Below are 15069 nucleotides of genomic sequence, written 5' to 3'. Positions count from 1 at the left end.
ATCCAGCACCAAAAACCACGATACCAAGAGGAAGCGAGTGGTAATGGGTAGAGAAGAGTTTCTTGACATGCCACTCTTGTGACCTATCACTTCATACAATTTTCCCAAAGCAGCATTTCAGCAAAACTATACATGCATGTCTGAGCGTGTATGCACATTCTTCTAAATAGAGCCTCTTTTGCCAATGTAAACTGCAGCTGAGGGGGACCCATTCCAAATTCGGACTGCAGCAGCTGGCCGTGGATTAAATTGTCTCTCTCCTCCTCACACCAGGGTCCTGATTAAACGGCTGCCAATTAGATACCAGGTGAAATTCATGGCATTGGTTTTGAGGTATAAAGTCCTATGGAGCTTGAGACTAGGATACCTGAATGGTCATCTTGCCCCTTAAATGCACAACCATTGCATTCTGCATGTGAGATCCATTCTGCACAATGTAAGAATTGTGCCTTTAGCATTGTAGCACCTACCCTTTGGAATACCCTCGCCATAATATTAGACAGGTGCCATCTCCACTGTCTTGAAGACTTGCCTTTAAACTGAGATCTTTCCTAGCCTGCCTCTGTTTTGGCATTGTTTTAAAGATGTTTTATTGTTTCACCACTTGTTGTTTCTGCCCTGGTCCTTTGGGAGGAATGGCAAGACAAAAATATGATAAATATCATAAATAATAAATAAAATGGAGTTGCCAGTGTGAGATTTCCACTTCGGCACAGGCCAGACACGTTGGACTCATGGCAACTTGAGAGTGTGGCATCTAGCCAGCCAGGCCCCATGGTGGGGCTGGAGGTCTTACTCAAGACCCCTGGAACTCCTCATAATCTATGGCTCCAGCCCAAGGCAATCCAAACTGGAGCCCCTAGCACTTGTCATTTGCTGTTTTCTCCTCCTACAACCAGTACAAAAATCAAGGAGGAGGCAAGAGGGCTAAAGAAAACGTGTCTTGGGGAGCAGGTGGGTCACCTCTGAGAGTTGCATCCAACCCCATAGCCTAGACCAGAACTTTCCAAAATGTGTGTTGCAACACATTAGTGTGCCAGCTGCAATGTGTGTGTGTGTGTTGCGTGAATGCTCCCCGTGCTCCTCCCGGAACTGGAAAGTGGTTAGTTTAACCTCCAGTTTGCTAGTAAAACTGAAATACTGTGTCACAAATTATGCAGGTCTAAAAAATGTGTCATCAACATGAAAAATTTGGAAGGCTCTGGCCTAGGCGTTCCTCATCTCTTCCTTGGTAACTGCAGCATTCCTTTCAAGTATTTCAGAATTTGTAATCTAGCAAAAGCTACAAATGCAAAAAGGGTCTTCATCATGATGTATAGTTTTATGAGTCTCTTTGTTCAAATGAAAACCAGGATTTGTGTGTTATTAAAAATGTTTGGCTGTTTTAACTATTCTGATGAATGCAAACAAACAAAAAAGATGGTTCCATTGTCCACTCTTGATTTTAATGGTTTCTCTTTATTCTAGGTGTCATCGGGACTTGACAGAGGTGTCTTCACATATCAAGGTGACATACACGGAAAAGATTTTGGAAGATTTATGCTCCAAAGACAAAGTAAGAATGCTGCTATAGCCCTATATAGTGTCATATAGTCTATTATTGAATACTGATAACCTCAAATCACTGTGCCAACCATTGAAGTAAATAAAAGCATATTTATTGTATTCAATTACTACCACATCTTCTCAATTAGTTTAAATGTGCCATTAAATCTCTAATTCAACTATTTCATGCTGCCACTTCATTTTTGATGCAACAGCAACCTAATAAGATAACTGCAGGATGCTTCTATGAAGACCATCAATGCAGAATGATGATTATAACAGTGCCTTAAATGGCTTTTACAACTTAGTCTTTAATATGTTCTGTGTTTAAATGACTTTGGTAGTCCTGGATTCTGCATGTATCTTCAGACTGTCAGGAAAAAGCCAGCTTGCGTTTTCCAAGGCTATTAAGGGATATTGTTACCATTTGTGGATCAGATTAAATTTGAATATTCTGAATCCTTTTTTCAAGCTTTGCCAGGAGATGGAGGTGATGATGATGACAGAATTTACATAGGGGGTTTGTGATGTTAGAATCTTCCTGTTGGAACCATGAGAACCCAAATGGTCTGAGGAAAACAGCTGCATGCATTCATATAGATTATACAGCTCAGCACTTATTTATAGATCTAGACATTTTATACACGTTTATTGCATTTAGAAAATACATTGCATTCATACAAGTACTTTTAAAAAATGTGCTTGTTTTGTCAGCCATACTTCTGCTGGATTTACATGCTTATACTTGCATCCCTTAAAAATATATATATTTTTTCCCCTTCCCTTCATTTTCTTTTCAGGTCCTTTAAGTACGGGCGCAGATCATCCCAATCACTTCTATGGTACAAACAGCAGTTCTGTTGCAGCTGCAATCCTGGTACCGTTCTTTGCTCTAATATTATCAGGGTTTGCATTTTACCTCTACAAACACAGGTATGCTGGATCTAATCTCTTGTGACATATTTAATTAAGTGCACAAACTTCTGCCTGTTGAGAGTAGAGAGAAGAGAAAGCTTTAACAAAGATTAACTGCTCAAATTTTACAAGGTACAATTTGATAGCCCAAGCAGCAAAACAACAAGTAACATTTTGGTAGCTTCTAATGAAAATTGGTTGCAGATACAAACAAACACATGGGGGTGTGTTTAAGACTTTTCTTTCATGGAAAAACAAAACAAAACATTGAGGTTAGCCTACATCAGAAATGGCTACACTGTGGCCCTCCTGATGTTGTTAGACTACACATCCAATAATCTCTGACCATTATTCAAGTTGGGCTGATGGGAGTTGGAGTCCAACAACATTTGGAATAGCCTACCTATTTTGCATTTTTGAAACAATATACAAGCACAGCCTTTTTTTTTTTTTTGAGTTTGTATGCAGTTCTCAAACCAAGTAATGGGTACCAACTGCATATATTTGGCTAAGTGTGGATAAAAATCCATATATTAGTGAGAATAACATATTATTCTGTGAACTGCCCTGAGACCTCCGGGGTGTAGGGCAGTATATATATTCAATAAATAATAATATGAAAAATATATGTACATTTGCATTGAAAAATGCATATATGAGGGAAAATTTACAAGCAAATGTAGATTTTCATGAGGATTTTTTTAAAAAAATGCAAAATGATGTGGAGAGCTGCACTTATGATCGGAAAAATTAGAAACAGAGAGAAACCAAAATGGACAGATTTGCCCAAGTCTAATCTGGTGAGCTACAGGTTGGGCTGGGCGATATCTTGTTTTCAGCAACTAAAACTTTGTGATATACTGATATATTACAATGTTTGAAATTGCCCAGCCCTACTCCATACCACTCTTGCTCACAGGAGGCAGAGCGGTAAGGGTGCTTGCTCTGCTGAGGGGCAGGTGGGGCTGCTGGAGGGCTTGATCAGCTGAGAAGTGGGCTTCCTTAAGCTGCCCCTCTCTGCTGATCACTGCAACTTCCTGGCTGCAGGCAGAGTGACTAGGTGAGGTGTACTGCGCTGGCATCAGCCAGGGAGGCACAATGTATTGCTGGCTGAAAAAAGTCTGAAACTGGTATTGCGGTTTGACCATTGTACCAGTTTCAGACAATTAATTGTAACATTGCCCAGCCACAGGGTCACCAACCTTGGCTAGGACCGGACAATGGTATTGAAATATCGCCCAAGACCAGTAAGGGCCCAGAGCACAATGGTGGTTTTACCTGGGGTATATTGCAAGTGAAACGGCCTCTGCACCCAGCACGCTGAAGGAGAAATAAGCTGCAGTGGCAGAGGGACTCAGGAGCAGTGGCCGTTTCACTTGCAATACAGTGGTACCCCGCAAGACGAACGCCTCGGAAGACGAAAAACTCGCTAGACGAAGGAGTTTTTCGTTTTCTTAGCCGCTTCGCAAGACGCATTTCCCTATGGGCTTGCTTCGCAAAACGAAGCTTGCCCTGCAAGCTCTGGGGATAGCGGGGAAGCGCAGCGCATCTTCCGCGCTGTCCCCGGACCTCTTTTGAAGCAAGGGGCGGCGGGGAGAAGATCGCTTCTCCCCGTTGCCGTCCCCAGACCCCTTTTGAACCAAGGGGCGGCAACGGGGAGAAGCGATCTTCTCCCCGTTGCCGCCCCTTGCTTCAAAACAGGTCCGGGGACAGAGGGGAAGGCGCACGGCGCTTCCCCTCTGTCCCCGGACGGTCTCCATAGGAACACATTGATTGATTTTCAATGCATTCCTATGGGAAACCGTGCTTCGCAAGACGAAAAACTCACAAGAAGATAAAACTTGCGGAATGAATTAATTTCGTCTTGCGAGGCACCACTGTATTCTTCTTCACCAGGTGAAACCACTGAGGGATGTAGCTTGTTCCTCCCTTGGCTCATTTAAACGTCTGCATTGAGGGGTATGTGGCTGCCTGCCCCTCCGCAGAGAAGTGTAATGGAGCCCCTATCCCACCACCAGATTGTGTGAGGCACAGATGAGGTGGGGGCTCTGTTAGACTTCTTCAGGCAGGCAGCCATACGCCCCTCAATGGAGAAAGAGGTAGCTCACCTGACCCACACGCACCCGTGCCAAGGCAGTAGAGAATGAGGCAGGCACTGGCACAGCAGGGTAAAGGGACAGAGAAAGAGGCAGCCCCCAGGGAGCCAAAAAGCTGATCAAGCCCCCCCCCCTTTTTGGCTCATGTGGGGCAGGTGGAGTAGCTTTCTATGAGAAAGAGGCAACACCTCACCCACTGCCGCCATCTTGGCACAGGCAGGTTACCTCTTTCTCCCAGAAGAAAGAGACAACCCGCCCATGTGAAGGCAAAGGCAGCTACCACTGCCTGGGAGGGAGAGCTGTGTGTTTCATCCTGGTCACCCCAGGAGGGAGCCTCACCTCAGTACCTTGTTCCTTCCATGCACCAGACTGCCTCTTTCCCCATGAGGGGCCAGGGTGAAACCACCTCAGCTCTCCTGGTAGGAGTGGTGGCAATTTAAGCTGGGGTAAATGCATCTTGTTTCAACATTCTGGTATATCGCCAGATCACTATGTTGAAAAGCTGACATCACCTGGCCTCCATCGTATCATACAAAATATATGTAGCACGTTAACAGTGCAATCTTCTACTCAGAAATAATACATTTTGAGTTTACCTTACTCCAAGCCATAGGATTGTAGCCTAAGGTTTAATAAACAGTGGACATGAGACAGCCAAAAGTCAACACTTTCAAGGGAGATATTGAAGTACATGCTTAATTTTTCCATTTCAATTTATGAGACTTGAAAGGACTTCTGCATTGTGCCTTACATGTGCTGCCCCCTTCCCAGTGCCTTATGGATGTTAGAATTCATAGATAAACAGACCCTACTGGTACATGCTGAGTGAGCTTACGGGAGTGCTGCTAGAGTTGGTCTAACATGAGAATTGGGTATATAAAACAATTTCTGTCTGAGAAGATTAATTTTAAAATAGCATAACTCTTAAAAAGTACCAGAAGTAACGGATCTTGAATGTCCTAAACTACAACTCTGTTAAGAGACAAAATAACCTTCAGCAGAAGGATCATTTTTATGCCTTACAAAATTAAGAATGTGTGTAGTAGTTTTGAGTCAGCTGCCCCTGTCCTTGGGAGGAAGCTTGAATGCAAAGGGTGTTGCTAACCTGACAATCCTCATCTAGGAACCAGGGCTGACTGCTACAGCACTTTACTGCAACTTTAAGCTGTAGTCCCAGCTCAGAGGCCAAGACTTTTTAGCTTAGAAAAACCATGCACGTTTAGTTTCTGCTAGCCACACCTGCATTCTCCACAACCTCTGAGGCCTTAAGTATCGGGTGTGCAAATTTATACACACAACGCTTCTGTTCAGCTGGAACTTGCTGGAATGGCATTCCAGCACATCTCAGCTGGGCCCTGGAAATGAGGGGAGAGACCTAACCAGACTCAGCAAAGGCCCACTAAACCTCCAGCTCACGAGGAGACCCTCTCCGAAGGGAACATCCTCTATTAGCTCTAGATATGGTCTCCTCGCGAGCCAGGGGCACAACAGGGCCTCCCAGCTGGCACACGAGCTGGCCTCTTCCATGACCACCTGGTGGCAGAATGTACAGTGGTGCCCCGCAAGACAAACGCCTCGCAAGACGAAAAACCCGCTAGACGAAAGGGTTTTCCGTTTTGGAGGCGCTTTGCAAAACGAATTTCCCTATGGGCTTGCTTCGCAAGAAGAAAGCCCATAGGGAAATCTCCGGGGAACTCTTTTAAATGCTAGCGGTGGGGAGCAAAGCCTTTCCCCCCCCCCTCCGGCCTTCAGAAGAGGTCCAGGAAGGCCGGCGAGGCCGAAAGGCTTTGCTCCCCACCGCCAGCATTTTAAAAGCAGTCCGGGATAGCAGGGAAGCGCTTCTCGCTATCCCGGAGGGCTTTTGAAGGCAGGCGGGGGGGGGGAGCAAAGACTTTTGCCCCCCGCCCGCCTTCGGAAGAGGTCCAGGACCTCTTAAAGCTGGCGGGGGGCAAAAGTCTTTGTCCCCCCTGCCTGCCTTCCCGGGGGCTTTTAAATTGCCCCGGGACAGTGGAGAATTCCTCCGCTGTCCTGGGGGCTTTTAAAATGCTGGGGGACGGCCGCGAAGTCTCCGCTGTCCCGGGAAGGCAGGTGGGGGGGGAAACAAAGACTTTCACCCCCCGCCGGCCTTCAGAAGAGGTCGGGGGACAGACTGTCCCCGGACCCGGTCTGAAGGCGGTTTCTATAGGAACGCATTAATTGATTTTTAATGCATTCCTATGGGAAACCGTGCTTCGCAAGACGAAAAACTCGCAAGACGAAAAGACTTGCGGAACGAATTAATTTTGTCTTGCGAGGCACCACTGTATGCTATCTCTGCCTGGGCAAAGGGAGCCTGCTGCAGCTTGCCTTGTAAAGCAGCACAGGGGACACAAAAACGCCACAGTCCAGGCAGGGAAGCTGCTGCTCCTCTTGCTCTCCATCCCCAGGTCAGGCTTGACCCGGGAGTGGAGCTGTGGCTGGTGGCATTGGGTTGTCACACGAGGAAGCTGTCTCTGCAGCCCCCCTGTTGGGCTGCCGCCACCACCACCACCACCGCCTTTGCACACATGGGTGGGGAGAGCAGGGTGACAGAGGTAGGCTTCCTCTGGCTCACGAGGAGACCCCCTACCCCAAATATATCCTCTTTGGGTTCTGGAGTGGATCTTTTGAGGGAGGCGTATTCCAGCACCTTTTGGTCTAGAAATATTATTATTATTATTATTATTTATACCCCGCCCATCTGGCCAGCCACTCTGGGCGGATCCTAACAGAATATTAAAATACAATAGTCTATTAAACATTAAAAGCTTCCCTAAACAGGGCTGCCTTTAGATGTCTTCTAAAAGTCTGGTAGTTGTTTATTTCTTATTATCTGGTGGGAGGGCGTTCGACAGGGCAGGTGCCACTACCGAGAAGGCCCTCTGCTTGGTTCCCTGTAACTTGACTTCTCGCAGCGAGGGAACAGCCAGAAGGCCCTCGGCGCTGGACCTCAGTGTCCAGGCAGAGCGATGGGGGTGGAAATGCTCCATCAGGTATACTGGACCGAGGCTGGTATATCCAATACTGGATATAAAGTACAGCAGCCCTTTTTAGTCAAATGGCCAGACTTAGAGAGAAAGTCAACATCGTGCTGTTGCACCATCCCTCCACCCCTGGGTGCTGTTCCAGGGGCTTTCTTCACCACCCAAAAAGGACCCATTGCACTCATGAAAGTCCTTGCGCAGGGCTTTCTCTGCCAGAATGAATTAGTTGAATTCTTCCCTTGGTAAACAACCCTATAGGACAACATAAACACGGCTAGGATGTAGACTTCTATAGGCTTATGTGGGGGGAATAAATTCCATTTATCTCAGAGGGGCTGTTTCTATTTAAAATAAAAACAGGTTTAAAAATTCTCTAATTTTTGTCACAGCATTTACTTTGATGGAATATCTATATTAATTCAGTTCAATCTTCTAACTTCAAATAAAATGAGTGTTTTTTGAGGGATTATAATTTAGGTTCTATTTAATTATATAATTACATTCATAAATAACATTATATTTAGTGTACAAGACTCTATATATCACTGCTGTTTTAATCCCTTCCTTTCAGCTCAGCATACGTTTTGAGTTCCATGTTGAAATTTGAGTAATTGAACAAAAGCAAATAGTTTTGAAATCAAATATTTCTCTATTGTTGTCGTGCGTTGTCTGACACAGGGCCTTAAACAGCTACTAGTTTGTTTTGGCTCACCTCTAAAAATAAAATGTTTCCATTTTGCTTACATTTGTCTGTTATTCACAGTACTGTCTAATATGGGCAACCCCCCCCCCCCATTTACATGGGGGTTATGTTCTGAGGCACCATGTGCAACAGTGAAATTGCATATATTTGAAACATTACTGAAAAAGCCTGTGAATTCTGCCCCTTTCTGTGATGTTTTCGGGTTACTTCCAGGTCTGGCACAATGTGTGTATACACTTACCGAAAGCATGTAAATGGGGTGTTGCCTACATAGGTTTAATAGGAATTCAGCACAATATTTTTCAATTTTGCCCATCAAAAAAACCAACACAGCTTCACATACCTCTTCATGATCAAGTTTTTTCAGTACATATCTGGGTATCTGAAATGAAAATTTAAAAAACCCATGAATACAGTGGCACCTTGGGTTACAGATGCTTCAGGTTACAGACACTTCAGGTTACAGACTCCACTAACCCAGAAATAGTACCTCGGGTTAAGACCTTTGCTTCAGGATGAGAACAGAAATCATGCGGCAGTGGCAGGAGGCCCCATTAGCTAAAGTGGTACCTCAGGTTAAGGACAGGTTAAGAATGGACCTCTGGAACGAATTAAGTTCTAAACCCGAGGTACCACTGTATAACAGATTAAAACATGTTCTTAGAATGACCACAGCAGGCATGTGGAGCTGTTACTAAAGCATGAGACTGTGGTAAAATGCTACGTACGCACAGCTTCATACAAGGAGGGCTTTCCTAATCCCCTCTAAAAGGAAATGTATAGTTTATGGCCCTAATGGGATGAGTTCTAGAACAGCCAAGAATTCTAGAACTACCCAAGAGTTCTAGAACTACTAGGGGGCAGAGTTTCAGTCCCTTACACCTTGTCAGGTGCCACTAGAAGGGAATGGGCTTTGGGAGAATTGTGAGGAGCTGCTCCTGGAATGGAGAAACTGAAAAGCAAAGTATGAATGGAGCAGTCACTCCTGCCAGTCTGAATCCTGGCCCTGGGCAGTTGCTCAAATAAACAGGGAATCCTCTCCTTGAGAGCTCCATGTCTTAATCTGCCCCCATGGCCACTCTAGAACTATTTGATTGCAGTTCTGACCACAGGATTGCTACCCATTTCCCCCAGTCAGCCCACTAGAATCTCAAGAAACTTTGAAATTATTTACATTAAATTAATGAAAGGAATGACAGTAAACCCTGCTGCTAAAATTCAGAAACATTGCAGCTATTTGTGGCTATTGAAACCAATTTTTAAAAATGACCAAAAAGGGAAATGATTTGAAGGCATTTCTTGCCATTTAGCAGGCTTTTAAGAACTCAAAAGAAAACATTCAGAACCTACCAGGAAGCAATTCCCATCTGTTCCATTCCACTTTTGGCAGCATCTACTACTATATTGCTCGAAGTGTTTATTTCACTTAAAGTTGGGATTAATGATTAAATCTAGCAGAGAAATGAAGGTATTTTTGCCCTACAGTTTAGCAGACTGCAATAAAAGGAATAGATTTTCCCATCCTGTATTACTAGTAGGAAATGTTATGAATTAAGTGATAATGAGCTTTCATCTTTTCCCTGCCATGGTTTTTGCATGTTTTCTTCACAAGAAACAAGACACAAATTGTGAAGTTGGTGACAACACTTTCCAAGAGAAAAAACTACCCATGCACCTTTGTAGTAGAGGAGAATGCCAAATTACAGTCGCCCCTCTGGATACAAATTTAATTCATTCTGGAGGTCCGTGTGCACCCTGAAAAATCTGTATCCAGAGGCACTGTTTCTGCGCACACGCACGGCGCAATAGAACGCATGCGCGCAGAGCGCTTCTGCACATGTGCGAGCAGCGAAACCCAGAAATTCCAGGTTTGCCACTTTCGCCACCCGAAGTTTACATTACTTGAGAGTAACGTAACCTGAGGGTCTACTGTACATGCTTCATCATGTTTCTCTTTGGTCCCTGTCTCTTTCTCTCCCCTTCCCCCCTTCTCTCTCTTGCACACAGTGGGTGGTGGGTGGGGAGACATGGTAGTTGGTTCCCTATAGTGCTACCTTATGCCACTGGCGAGTCTGTACGAAGGAAGCAATCCCCTGGTCTTCCATTCCATCTTCAGAGTACTCCTATGCCACTGTCCAGTAAAGAGTGTAGCAACTGCAGATAATAAATAGAACAATAAAACTACAATTAGATAAAAGTATCAAAACAGTTAATATCTAAATATTAAGATATTAAAGCAATATCTTAAGAAATTCAGCAGAGCAGATGAAAAAATATACAATCTAAACAGATTATGCAACCAAAACTGTGTTGCATAATTTGAAGTGTGTAAGGTGATTTGACTAGTCTGCTCACCTCTCTTGGTGTGTCGGCGTTGCTGGACAGAAGAGGCTGCACAGGGGCCCCAACAGTGGAATTCAAACGGCAGTGCCCTTCTTGATAGGCGGCGGGGGCATATGCCCCCGCCACCTATCAGGAGCTGGATACCCTGCACCCTGCATTGGCCAATGGGGATGCAGGCTAGACGTGGGCGGAGCCAGGGCAGAGCCAATGGAATCAACAATGGGCTTCCCTCGGATCCGCCCCCTGCCCATTGAAGCAGCCCACACCTGGGGCACAGGCTGTTTGTTCCTGTGCCGGGTTTTCCTGCTTCTTTGTAGGATCAGGACCAGAGTTTGCTGTGTTGCTGTGGGAGCTCTGTTTTGCTCCCTGCTGCACTAGGCTTTTGCCTTTTGCCTTTGGCTCTAGCAAGCCTCATTTGATGTAAGTCTTAAGAACTCCCACCTGGATTGACAATTCATCACTTCCGGCAGGCAGGCCGGAAGTATTTAGATTGCCCAATGCCCAAGCCAAACCTTTTTCATTTGTATTCAATAAAGGTGTGGCCTGTTTTTACCCAAAACCCAGTCTGATTGGTCTCTTATTTATATGGGTTGGGGTATGGGAAGTCCGATGCCTTGTTCTGCAAGCAGTGTTCCAGTTTACATTTAATCTGGCAAAGGCAGACTAGAGGGTTTGCTTTAAAATATGGACATATTTCTTCTCCAACTCTACTCACAGCTATTGCAGTGTTTTAAACAAGCTCATGTCCTTCAGGTACACAAGTACCAGGTCCTAAGCTGTTCTTTCCTTAGTGGGAGAAAGAGTACCTGTTTTCAGGTGAAAACAAACCCATAGAACTGGCCTAAAATGGAGCCTAGTGATTTGGGAAGCTGCGCTCATTGAATTTGGATGCATGTGAAACAGGTCTACAGCTTTTACTTTTTTTGATGCTTTGGTAACTGATAACTCCGTGTTCTCTGGGCTTACTAGTGAGGCAAGCTGCCAGCCATTTTAAGCAGCAGGCACTTCTGGGAGCTTAATAGTGTTTAGACATCAGGATCTTTATAAATTGCTTTAGTTGTACCATGTTATTTACAATGGCTGAGGCTCTGATTTTTATCCTCCTCTTTCCTCCCCACTCCAGAACAAGACCAAAAGTGCAGTACAATGGTTATGCTGGACATGAAAACAGCAATGGACAAGCATCATTTGAAAATCCTATGTATGATACAAACTTAAAACCCACAGAGGCAAAAGCTGTGAGGTTTGACACAACTCTGAACACAGTTTGTACAGTGGTATAGCCTTCAGTGCCCAGTTTGACTGATTCATAGCCATACCTCTGATGGACAAGCAGTAATTCCTTTGGTGCCATATACCAGTTTCCCTTCTTTAGGCTTCGCTGCTGTAATCTTTTAACATCTACCGGCATAGATGCAGCAAGGCTTTCTGGTGAAACGTCAAGTCTTCTGGGGAATCAAGACCAAGATAATTTCTTCATCTCAAAGGTGGATTTGAAATACCTGGCTGCATTTGCTCCAAATCAAGGCACACTTTGAAGGAAGACTGCCAAGTCATATCCATCTGTCATATTTAAATGCCTCAGACTTTCACATTTGTAAGTGGCTGGATGCCTTTCAATGCAATCTTCTGGGCACTCGGATCACTCCGTTGGGAACTGTGACAAAAAATAGCACCATAAATTATCCCCAGAAATAAGAACATTCAGGAGGAGATTTAAACAACAACAACAAAAAGAAGCTTTCTTGAAGGAGAAGACAAGACAACCTTCCTCGGGGGCTGCACACATCTACAAAATGCTTTACCATTGAAATCTTGTCAACTGTTAGAACAACCCTACAGTATATCTCAGATATTCATACATAAGGCAGTCTACAAACTTCCCAGTCAGCTGTTGTATTGCAAAATGTTAATGCACAATTTTTTGCACTAGTGTGGTATGAATGACTGAGTATGATACTGGTTAAAAACAAAAACAAAATATACAGGGTTTATACACACTATCCATTGTATATAAGCATTTACTCATCTTTTTTTTGGTCCTGTGATGCATTCCAAAATAATTTTACCCAGCACATATGTTATACAATGACACCTTCCTCTATTCCTGGCAGAGTGACTTGTGACTATGAAGAGACTATATTTTGGTTTATTTTCCATGTAAACTCCAGTACAACCCAGCCAGATTTGGGGGTGGGAAGCCCGTGTTTACAAATCTTCATTCCCAGCCTTGCTTCCGTTTTCTCTCTCACTTCATTCATTCTTTTTTTCTCAGCATCATACTCTGTAACAGCAGGGGAGTCAGGCAGCTACTGCTGCTTGCCATGTACAAAATGTGAATAGTAATTTATTTTAGATAGTTCATAAAGCCTGTGGGCCCGTGCTCACAATACAGTCTTCCCTTTTGCATTTGTTTGCCATCTTTTTTTTCCACGTGGAACTACATTGTTTTCTAATGTTACATAGAACTTACAAATGCATTGCAAGAGAGTATGTAAAACTCGAGCCACATCCAACATGCAAGCCGCCACTGCAACCACTACGCTTTCCAATGGGGTGTCTGTATGTGTGTGAGTGTGTGAATGTCTTTGTTGGCTACATTTTTAACCAATACTGCTTGATGCTTTTGTAATCACACAGCTTGACAGAGCAAGTTTGAGATGTACGTGGAAAAACTCCTCAAAGTTACTGTAGCAAGGGTTGCCGCTAGCTTCTCAAAACGAAAATGGGGACATGGCAAAATTAACTGACAGGTTGTTGATTCACCCAAGTCTTTTACCTATAGTACTAACTCATGGGTGGCACAGAGAGAAGGATAAGAAAACTACGGGGATTGCTGTGGCATGATTAGACCTCTGTTGCTGCCTACTTCTCAGCTCAGTAGGCTAGGGTGAAAACCAGAAACAAGGGAGCTAGAGTGGCACCAGGACATACTCTGACCTTCCTTTATGTCAGAACTTTCCAAAAATGTTGCCCGCACCCACACTAATTTAATCAAACCAACTATGTTGCATTTCAAAAATTATATTCAGTTTTATACTGTATTTCTATTGCTTTCCAACAGAGGGACAAACACCATTGTACGTCACCAATGATTTGCCACCTGACTTTTAAAAACAAACAAACAGAATTATTTATATTAATATTCTGACACCTTCACACCAAGTACACAGGCCAGGTTCCAAAAACCTGCACTACTGGTTCCACACACCGAAAGGATCTTTGGAGTCGTGTTTCCCAAACATTACCCCCAGAAAGTCATATGTCAAACCACTTTTGATGAGGCTTTCAAAAGCAGGTTGTCATACGGCCGGGGCAATTTTTAGTCCTTGTTCAAAGTGGGGGGGGGGGGGAGGCAGGAATTCCACTGGGCACATTCAAGCCCTTGGGCAACTCAAGTAGCTCTTTGGATCTACTCCATTATGAACCCTGACACCAAACTAAACCAATCACCAAAAATAAGCATTAGCAGAAAATAATATATATCAGTTTATGTTAAATAGCAAGAAAAAGTTTGCAGGGCAATCTTAAGCAAAGTAGAAAAACTTACATGATTTTTGATGGAAGATACCAGCAATGCCAATAGGTTTAGCTTCTTCATCTTTTTTTAACAAAAAAAATTTTAATATTGGAAACCTTGGCACTGTCTGGACATTTGTGCTTTGCTTTAGAGGCAGATTATTTTTACAATTTTATATGATATCTGACAGATTTGGGCATTCTCTGGAAGGACAACAGTGATCAGAACAAAATAGCCCTCCTTTCATAAAGAGGCATTGCTTCCAGTGTAGCTTGCACTGTTGTATACTGGAGAAAGGGAAACACTGAATTGCTGCCTCTGAAGCCCCTTTATTGGTGATGGCAGATGTAACCAAAGTCATTGGGGGGGGGGGAGAATACAAAATATGAAGGGAGAATGGATTTGGGTTCTCCCCCGACCCCAATTCTTACCCTGTCTGGATGAAGAGTAAGAAGAAGGAAAGTTTTGTAAAATAGTGTTACTACCCTATGTCCTGGATTGGGAGATCCAAGTGCACTTATCTGCACGCATGGATCTCTTGTATATTGCAGGGTGGGGAGCTGGTTCGTTTCAATGGACTGGGCTGCACATGAGAAAGCAACTCTGCGCATGGGTTGGCTCCATTCACTGCAAAGAACTGGGGGAGCGTTTCAGACGAAGGAGCCAGAGGAATTCATTAGAGCGCTGTTTTCAACTTTTCATTCTTTAGAATCTGAAAATCCTAACTTGATTTATTCTAGGGAAGTATATTTAAACAAGAAATAAGGCTGTTCACATTAGAATAATAAACCATTGACTTTTTTTTTTACTTAACGGAGGCAAAACAACCATTTCTCTCTGATATGCTCCAATCTTCAGTTGTTACTGAACTTCTCATCTGCAGTGTCACTCATTTCAGTGAAACTACAGAACAGAACATTGGTTTGTACCCCCACAGCATATCTA

The 15069-nt window shown here is 43.9% G+C and overlaps 1 protein-coding gene and 1 long non-coding RNA gene across 3 annotated transcripts in view; one reads left to right on the top strand and one right to left on the bottom strand.

Moving 5' to 3' along the window:
* The window catches only part of CSMD1 (CUB and Sushi multiple domains 1), a 355527-nt gene extending 342922 nt beyond the window's left edge, over positions 1-12605 (top strand). For both annotated transcript variants that reach the window (XM_081905886.1, XM_081905887.1), the window contains exons 63-65: positions 1468-1555; positions 2346-2478; positions 11728-12605. In XM_081905886.1, the coding sequence (XP_081762012.1) occupies positions 1468-1555; positions 2346-2478; positions 11728-11887 (381 nt within the window). In that variant the 3' untranslated portion in view covers positions 11888-12605. The remainder of the gene's footprint in view (positions 1-1467; positions 1556-2345; positions 2479-11727) is intronic.
* Positions 2178-12017, bottom strand: LOC309367289. Its single transcript, XR_014166987.1, has 4 exons — positions 11924-12017; positions 10316-10415; positions 8605-8643; positions 2178-2532 (listed from the first exon to the last, which is right to left on the bottom strand). It is a non-coding gene; the product is annotated as an uncharacterized lncRNA (long non-coding RNA).
* Positions 12606-15069: the final 2464 nt, after the last annotated feature.

The sequence above is a fragment of the Podarcis melisellensis genome, assembly GCF_964234715.1.
Source record: "Podarcis melisellensis genome assembly, chromosome: 3".
Taxonomy (NCBI): Eukaryota; Metazoa; Chordata; class Lepidosauria; order Squamata; family Lacertidae; genus Podarcis; species Podarcis melisellensis.
This window is presented reverse-complemented; position numbering and strand designations above follow the sequence as displayed.